This window comes from Pelodiscus sinensis, chromosome 2 (assembly GCF_052426305.1).
Source record: "Pelodiscus sinensis isolate ZL-2025 chromosome 2, ASM5242630v1, whole genome shotgun sequence".
Classification (NCBI taxonomy): Eukaryota; Metazoa; Chordata; order Testudines; family Trionychidae; genus Pelodiscus; species Pelodiscus sinensis.
In genome coordinates, this window is record NC_143053.1 from 87,133,294 (window position 1) to 87,141,938 (window position 8,645).

Here is an 8,645-nt window from a genome sequence, read left to right on the forward strand (position 1 = left end):
CCGCCTTACCTGGAGCCAGAGAGAGAAAGATAGACATCCTCCAGAGAACACTAATTCCAGCGCAAATGCCTGCACTCTACTTGAAATTCAGAGTTTAAAGCCTCCTTTCTGTGTCTAGACACCTAAATCCCAGTTTTAGGTTCCACAAAACTTCTGCTGAACTCTGGCGATGCCTAAACTCACTTTGGTGTCTGCATTTTCAGAGTACAAGATTCCTCTCTGCCTAGATTTCTGCCTCTGAGCATGCACACTGCTGCCTCCTTCTAGTGTTGGGATGCCTATCTTCTGCCTAAACCCTCAAGGAAAGATTTCATTCTCCTGCCAATCTTGTGTGTGGAACCTAATCTAATAAGCATGCTCACAGGCCGCCTATTGCATTAGTCAAAACGTGGCTACAGGAAGCAGCGATGGCACCACCATTTTCATTCCAGTATTTAGAGCACCTGGGATGTAGGAGACCTGGGTTCAATTCTCCCACATCTACCTGAGAGAGGAAAGGATTTGAACAGGAGTCTCCTACCTCTTTGTGCTCTGAGCTATGAGAGAAGCTGACCCTGGGGCTCCCTCATTCTCTTCTATTGAAGTTGTTCCAGTATGGATGGAACAACTTCAATAGAAGTTACTAGAGCAGAGGTCTGGGTGTCTCAGAACCCAGGTGGGTGCCCTAACCACCAGGCTATAGAGTCGTTCTTATGTGGCCCAGTAAGCATTTAGTATTTATCCATAGGAACTATTAAAGGAGCCTCACATAACAATATCCCATTGTTCAAATATTAGAGCATGTTGAGAAGGTTCTATAACACTGAGCATCACAGTGTGAGAGTCCCTTAGTGAATCCAGGCCCCTTGTCAGTTGTTAGTTTTCTTTTTCTCTTCTGTGCTATGTCTGAAAGAGGTCAAGACTAAGGGTACGTCTAGACTACATGCCTCTGTCGCCAGAGGCATGTAGATTAGTCTACCAGGCATAGGAAAATGAAGCGGCAGTTTAAATAATCGCCGATTCATTTAAATTTACATGGCTGCTGCGCTGAGCTGACAAACAGCTGATCAGCTGTTTGTCGGCTCAGCGCGGTAGTCTGGACGTGCGGGTGTCGACATCAAAGGCATTTGTCGACCACCCAGGTATACCTCATCCCAGGAGGCATACCTGAGTGGTTGACACCCGCGTGTCCAGACTACCACGCTGAGCCGACAAACAGCTGATCAGCTGTTTGTCGGCTCAGCGCGGCAGCCATGTAAATTTAAATGAAGCGGCGATTATTTAAATCGCCGCTTCATTTTTTTCTATGCCTAGTAGCCTAATCTACATGTCTCTGGCGACTGATGCATGTAATCTAGACGTACCCTGTGGCACTTACTGTTCGAGTAACTTTTAGACTGTTTTTCTCCTTCCTTTCTCTTGTTTGTCTTACACTCTATAATTCCTCTTTCCCAATACAACTAATTGAAAGTTTTTCAGTAACATTTTTCTACAGATTTCTTTCATGCCTGCTTTTTTACTGTGTTATCAGCAACAAGATAACTTAAAAACTTGTCAGGTAAGGAGGCACTTAAGGAGGCTCATTAGGTTTTATATAAATCAAACTAATTATTGGAGGCTACTTGCTAGATAACCAATAAGTTCTCTGGACTTCTTTAAACCCTTTACATATGCTTTTCAAAAATAACATAACTTTTTTAAAAAAAATAGTTGTTGGAGGTTTTTTCCTTCCTCAATTCTGCATTCTTTGCTCCTGGCCTCTTTAGAATTTATACATGGGTGTAAGTTTAAAGTTTGATTTACCCATTGGTTTTAAATAAGCAGCCTAAAAGTAAAGAAGGACTCTGAGTTTCCAGGTCTTTGAAACAAGAAACCCCTTTCCTTAGTGCTGCTGCAAGGGAAAGGACAAAGGTCTGATCCCCTAAGTCCTGGCAGGAAAAGGATTGGTGTTTGTCATGTAGACAGAGTGAGGGAGGTACAGTGTTTTCCTCTGACCCAGACCACTGTATTGTCCTTTCTGCCTCATCCACTCTTCCCCAGCTATCGTGGCCCCATCTGTTGTGACACCCTTCTGCCATAATTCTTGCCACCTGCTTTCTATCTCCAAAAGTGAATTTAGGACTTCTCTACTTCTGTATTTGTCCCCAATGCTTTTGCTTATATTTGAGCTATCGCACCTATAGGTCTAGGGAGAAGGAAGTTCCAGCCTCACCTCATCTGGGTTGTGCAGGAATTTGGTGGACCACTGTGCACAGCATTTCAGTAAGAAGGCCTTAGAGCAGATATAACTTGATCCCAGATTAATCTTGGCTTTGAGAGCTGATGGACCAATGGAGTAGAAAGTTTGTCCAGCCTATCTGCATACGTCAACACTAAGATAAAACTGCAATGTTTTCAACATAATTACCTGAAATATTTCCAGAAAACAAAGTTGTTTGGTAACTTCTGAGGATGCAGCATTAGAAAGAAGAAACACTGTAGTGTATTCTTTTTAGATCATAAATCCAAGATGAAGTGAGTTAATTGATCATTGCAGGAGAATGAGATCTTGACAGAACAGGAAGAGCTACTGGCAATGGAGCAGTTTCTGCGCAGACAAATTGCCTCTGAGAAGGAGGAGATAGAACGCCTTCGAGCAGAAATAGCTGAAATTCAAAGGTAAAAAAGAACCTGCTGACATCAGATCTCCAGCCAGGCTAGAATTCTTACATTCACAGTGAAAAATATTGTATTTCTCCATAAAGGGTGGGAGTTAAGAAACACAGTGTACAGTTCAAAATGCTAATGGAAAGGACAGGACTTGATGAACATTACAGATTGCCTCATTGCAGCTTTGTCCTATCTTCTTCTAAATCAATGTAACTTGTACAGAACTTAAGCATAAAAAAAATCCCATTGTCTTAAATGTGAGCCCTGTTCAGTCCATTCAGATCTCTTTTGTTCTTTCAGTCGTCAGCAGCATGGTCGAAGTGAAACTGAAGAATATTCTTCCGAGAGTGAGAGCGAGAGCGAGGATGAGGAAGAGCTACAGATTATCTTGGAAGATTTGCAAAGGCAGAACGAGGAACTAGAGGTGAGACCAGTGCATTTTACCAAATAACCAGCATGAAAAGCAAAAGTTTTCTGGGAGGAGTAGGAGAAGGTGCAGTTTGGTGAGTGTTGCTCATTCTCAGTGGATGAGAGAGAGAACAGAGAAATACTTCAGTCTCTCTCTGGAATATCTATATTTAATTCTCAGGAACCAATGCTTTTCTTTTGTAATGCTAACTTCATTCCCCAGGGCTCCTGCACTATGTGCAGTCATTTACCCATGCACAAAGTGGATGTAAATTGGCACCAAACATGATTTAGTAGAGTCTTACAGACACTTTTGCACATGAGGCAGGGTCCTGGAGAACAAATTTCAGATGTTTTTTTCCCCCCTCACAGCTCTTTCTATTTCTTTCATGCATCTGTCTGCTTTTTTCTCCCATTTGAGACTTTCTCTTCGCCTCTCTTCACCTATGCCAGGCCTGGACAAAATACAGCCCATGGGCCGAATCTGGCCTGCCGAGCCACTGGATAGAGCCCGTGGAGAGCCCAGGGAGCTACAGGCAGGCTTCCCTGCTTGTTCCGCAGCCCCACACACCGCTCAGAAATGCTGTTGGGGGGGCCCCGTTTTTGTTTCAAAACTGGAGGGGAGGGGAGAAAGCTTCAGGAGCTGCCCTTGCCCCCAGCACAATCCCACTGGTTGATTTCTGGCCAGAAATTGGCTAATGGGAATTTCCTGTTTGAATAACAGGCAGCCAAGAAGAACCATGCCCCCACTCCTTGGCTCAGTTATTCACACAAGCACATGGCCTCTGGCACCTCAGCCCCTCCCTTCTCCCCCACCCTCTACCCTGCCCTATCAGCATACCCAAACTTTCTGCCCCCCTCCTGTATCCCTAATTTCCTGCCGCAGATCACAATCTCCTCCTACCCTAAGTCACATCCCAAACCCCTGCACTCCAGTCCCCTACCCTTGGTCACAACCACCTCCTTTACCCAAACTCCCTCCCAGACTCCATTCTGCCTTCTGCACCCCAGTCCCTTACCCCAGGTTACCTTCTGCACCCAACCTCCATCCCAGACCCCACACCTCTTCCATTAATACTGTGGAAGAGTACTGCCCTTGACTGCTTACTAAAATCTTGGAGTGCTTCCCCCCCCCCTTCCCAATCAAAAATTATTGCCCACCCCAACTTATGCAGTATATCTGAATTGTAACTCCTGAATTTAAAAAAAAAAACCTGGGGCAGGGTTGCCAAGTTCAAGACTTGTTACTCATGATTGAAGGGAGACAAGAACATTTTAGAAGCTTCAGGGGGTAGCCGAGTTAGTCTGTGCAGGATAAATTTAAAAAACAACAAAAGGTCTGGTAGCACTTTATAGACTAACAAAACATTTTGTTACTCTATAAAGTGCTACCAGACCTTTTGTTGTTTAAGTTTATTAAGAACATTTTAGAAGAGCAGCGTTGGTACTTGAAAATTAACTATAGTTATCTCACAGAGAGATTGAAGCAATTCTCTTATCTAGTGAGAGTGATAATTCCCCACTGTCAAGGGCCAATCCAAAGAGCCTTTGTCATCTTTCTCTTGTGCCATTGTGTTTTTTTGGGTATGGATAGAGCTCTCCTTAGCTGGCTATTGTAACACTAGGGTCCTTTCGTCCCTTCTTCACACTCTATCCTCGGAGTTGTATCTCTTCCACCACTCTCCAGTCCTGTGACTGGGAGCAAGGTGTAACATGTATACATTCTGGTCTCTTGTTTGGTGGTGCCTAGTGCTGTAAGGAGACTTCTAGGCATTAATGCCCTTTACAGTTCTCAACAAAACGTCTGTACTGCTGCTGTGTAGTGCTTCCCATCTGAGAAACGTGAATACTTCAGTTTTTAATTAATTACATCTCAAACTCCATGTCAAGTACTGTTTTCATATTACTGATGAGGCACCTGAAACACAGAAAGGTGAAGTGACTTATCCAAAATCATACAGAAAGTCAGTGGCAGAGCCAAGAATAAATCCTGTTTCTGGAATTTCCAGCGTTCTAATGATTAGCTAGTTTGTAACTTTGGGTAGCTCTTGACATGCCATATTAGTAACTCAGATTGAAGATGGGGGCAATTTAAGATTAAGATCAGAATTCATCCACAAAATTAATCTAAAGTTGCCTTGGTGCAAAAAATTAAAAGCAGCCCAGCTCTCTAAGAACATCAGAGGCATTTCACTCTGTTTTTCAACCTATAGATTTGGTTTTTAAACTGCATTGCTCATTTTTATAGTAATTCCTGCTGGAGGTAGATAAGGCAAGGCAGTTCCAGAATTAATTTAAATGTAAAGTCTCTTTGCGGTTCATGTTGGACTGGTCATTTGCTAAAACCAAATCAAGTATTTAACTCAAAAATATAGTTTTAAAAATCTTAAACCAGCTCTAAATCCTTCTCCAGGAGTGCTCATTTTCTCATCTAAATGTGGATTTCTGGTGGTGCAGCTGTGTTAGTCCATTGCCACCATAATTATTCTTCTCCTTGTGGGGTTAGTTGTTTCCATTACTGTTCATCCCTGTGTGCGTATTTATGCACATGTGCACACACTTGACTCTCTCCCAAGTTAGCAGCAAAAGTTACATTGTGTGATACTCTATTCATGATTCAGTAGCTACAGAAGTTACTTGTTTTGTCACTTTTCTTTCCCTTGCTCAAAAGATAAAGAACAATCATCTGAACCAAGCGATTCATGAAGAACGAGAGGCCATCATTGAGCTGCGAGTGCAACTTCGACTGCTACAGATGCAGCGAGCAAAATCAGAGCAGCAGGTGCAGGAAGAAGATGAGCCAGAAAAGCGCGGGAGTGTTTCTCAACAGCAAAGAGACAGTGTCCTGGAGACAAAAGCAACTAAAGAGCAGTCAAAGGCAGTCAAGGAGCTAGTCAAGCCATCACCAAGCAAAGACAGGAAGGAAACTCCAATCTGATCAGGGTCCTTGGGTATTCATAAAATCAACTGGACTTAGCAAGGACTGTGCAACTTACTGTAATTTTGAGGTGAAAACTGCACCAGTCTTTGCTGGCTGTGTACATTGTGTAAAATCATGCTTTTAAAACCCTGGAGACTTGTCTCTTTCATAATTGTGGATTCTACCCATTAGGCTCAGGTTACTTTGGAAGACAAAGCAATTAAAGATTGGAGAGTGCAGAGAAGTTTTCCAGCTAGTGTCAGATTATTGGAGACCAATTTGCTACAGCTGACTTCAGTTAATGGTTTTATTTTAAACCAGAGCAATTTATTTGCTTTCATCAGAGAAAAATTGGGAGGTCTCTTCTTTCCAGTCAATGAAAAGTAAAAACCTATCCACAAACATTAATTATTTGCCTTGTGAATCTACTTGTTCTTATTCACAGTCGTTTCTGCTTATCTGGTCACTCTTGCTTGTGCCTTGGATACCTTTCTGATGCAGATTAAATACAAAGGAGCTTTAAATTCTTTCCTGTTTGGCTAAAAAGTGTGAGACTGCAGGATATCATTGTTACCTAACAAATGCCCTAACAGATACCTAATTCCCTCATTTTACAGCTCTAAGATGTATTAAAATAAATGTAAAATTTTACAGATGTATTGTCCCTTAGTGGTGGAAGGTGTTCATCAGCTTCCAGTAAAATGTTTTGGTAATGTAGTTCGCCCATTTGCTGGTTTGTAAACCAGTGATCATCATCATCAGTTGTATAACCTATCTCTTGTATTCACATGTCTAGTGCACAGCAACTGCACTTTCTTATTCCAGAGAAAGGGTCCATTTTCAAGTGTTTTGAACTCAGTTGAGTTCAAACTCAGCAACTGATGCTTTTGTAATTAAAGGGGATTGGTTATGTTGTTTGCTTAGGTAATAATAACTTCTATTTGCCTAATCGAGCAATATATTATTCCAGTTACAGAAAGCCAAGCCATGTATGCTTTTCTGATAAGCCTGATTAAAGATGCCTGCTGAGGGAGCAGGTTTCAGCAATAGACATTGTTTCTTTAGTAACAAGAACTGCCACTTTCTTTGGGCTCAGCTATTTAATCCTGTCACTAATGAAAGGCCTTCATAAAAATTGGCATCATAGGGCTGTTTTTGTTTCCAGTGCACTCTTTTATATATGTCAAATGAAATGATGGTCGTGAGACTAGTCAATAAATATTCAACTAAAAAATAGCAAAAATAACTTCACCGTATGCTCATAGCCTACCTTGTTTGTAGAATCTGGATATTTATTTTTAGCACCTGTTGGATGTGGTTCTACTTTTTATCTATTGCACTGTTGTGAATCATTGGCCATGATTTAATTTTGTACAGATAATGCTTTGATATGTTATAGAAAACAGCCTCATATTTTTTTAAAATGTGGAGAATAGAATTTATGAAGATTGAGAATGTGGTTAGGTGGCAACTTTACACATGTAAAGCATTCTCCCTTGCCAGTCTGTTACATGCATTTTATATATGCTAGCAATATTTAAACAAAATGTTTAAATTAACTCTTAATTTCTATCAGGTTGCCATGGATTTTTCTAATCAGTGTACTTCAGACAAATCTCTTAATATTGATTAACTTTTATTTTGCTAGGACCATATTCATCAAGCAAATAAATGCAACAGCCATTTGAAAATAGTCTGTAATGTATCTACCTCGCAGTAAATGTCCATCTTTCAGAAGCAACCTAGCTCATTTTGCTCATGCAGCTCCCTTCCTTTGTGTGTGTGTGTGAGAGAGAGAGAGAGAGAAAAAATCAGTTTTTGGATTGTTTTCCTCTGTGGACAGTTATCCTGGCATTTGTTATGCAACTTCGGAGGGAAGGGGAGGGAGAGAAGGCTTCAAAACTAACATTGAAATCTTGTATTAGATCTAATGAAAGGAAAGCAAAACAAATATTCAAAGGTCTGAGGTTTTCAAGAGCCTATTTTTACTGCTGTCACTTTTTGAAATGTGAATTCTGGCACACAGTTATGTTTCTCTTGCAGCTGCTTTAGGTGATTGGGTTGTCACACCTTCCTCTGGAAGGGCAGGACTGAACACAGGTCTTTGCAAGTAAGTACAGAAATTAAATGTTCATCTCGTTTCCATAATAATGTAATTTGATTTATCCATATTAAGAATTTGAGTTCTAAAAGCTTCTGGAAAACAATTCAATTCTCTTAAAATTTGTTTTGGTGGTTGTTTTTTTATGTCCATGTTGCTAATTCATAATGGACATTTTAAAATATAAAACTGGTGAGTAGAACTACTGCACATGAATTTTTGATGGGTGGAGTTAATTTTGCAGTTGATTCTTAGTAACCCTATTGTTGGGTTTTTCTTCCATCAGTTTTACAGACAGGATGCACTAAAAGGCCATTTGTGCTTTGTCAGAGACCATGTAAGCCTTAATGAAAGTGCTAAATCTAATGTGTGTTGAGAGACCGTGATCTCTGAAGGAGCCATTATGCAGTCAAAAGAGCTGATTACTTTCACAGTTGTATTTATTGTTCAATTAAAAATAAGATGAGCACTTACAAGATGAGCATCCTAAGGTGCCTTACAAAAAAAAGAGCAAGCCCTGCTATTCAACAAAACTCAGCAGGAGGTATAATTGAAGAGTTTTGCCCTGATTCCAGAATTTCCCTGAGG

General features: G+C 40.9%; 1 protein-coding gene across 5 annotated transcripts in view; it reads left to right on the top strand.

The window, feature by feature from the left end:
• The window catches only part of RALBP1 (ralA binding protein 1), a 53,897-nt gene extending 46,248 nt beyond the window's left edge, over positions 1-7,649 (top strand). For all 5 annotated transcript variants that reach the window (XM_006117462.5, XM_006117463.5, XM_089776308.1 and 2 more), the window contains exons 8-10: positions 2,516-2,637; positions 2,929-3,052; positions 5,708-7,649. In XM_006117462.5, coding sequence (XP_006117524.1) covers positions 2,516-2,637; positions 2,929-3,052; positions 5,708-5,974 — 513 coding nt within the window. In that variant the 3' untranslated portion in view covers positions 5,975-7,649. The remainder of the gene's footprint in view (positions 1-2,515; positions 2,638-2,928; positions 3,053-5,707) is intronic.
• Positions 7,650-8,645: the final 996 nt, after the last annotated feature.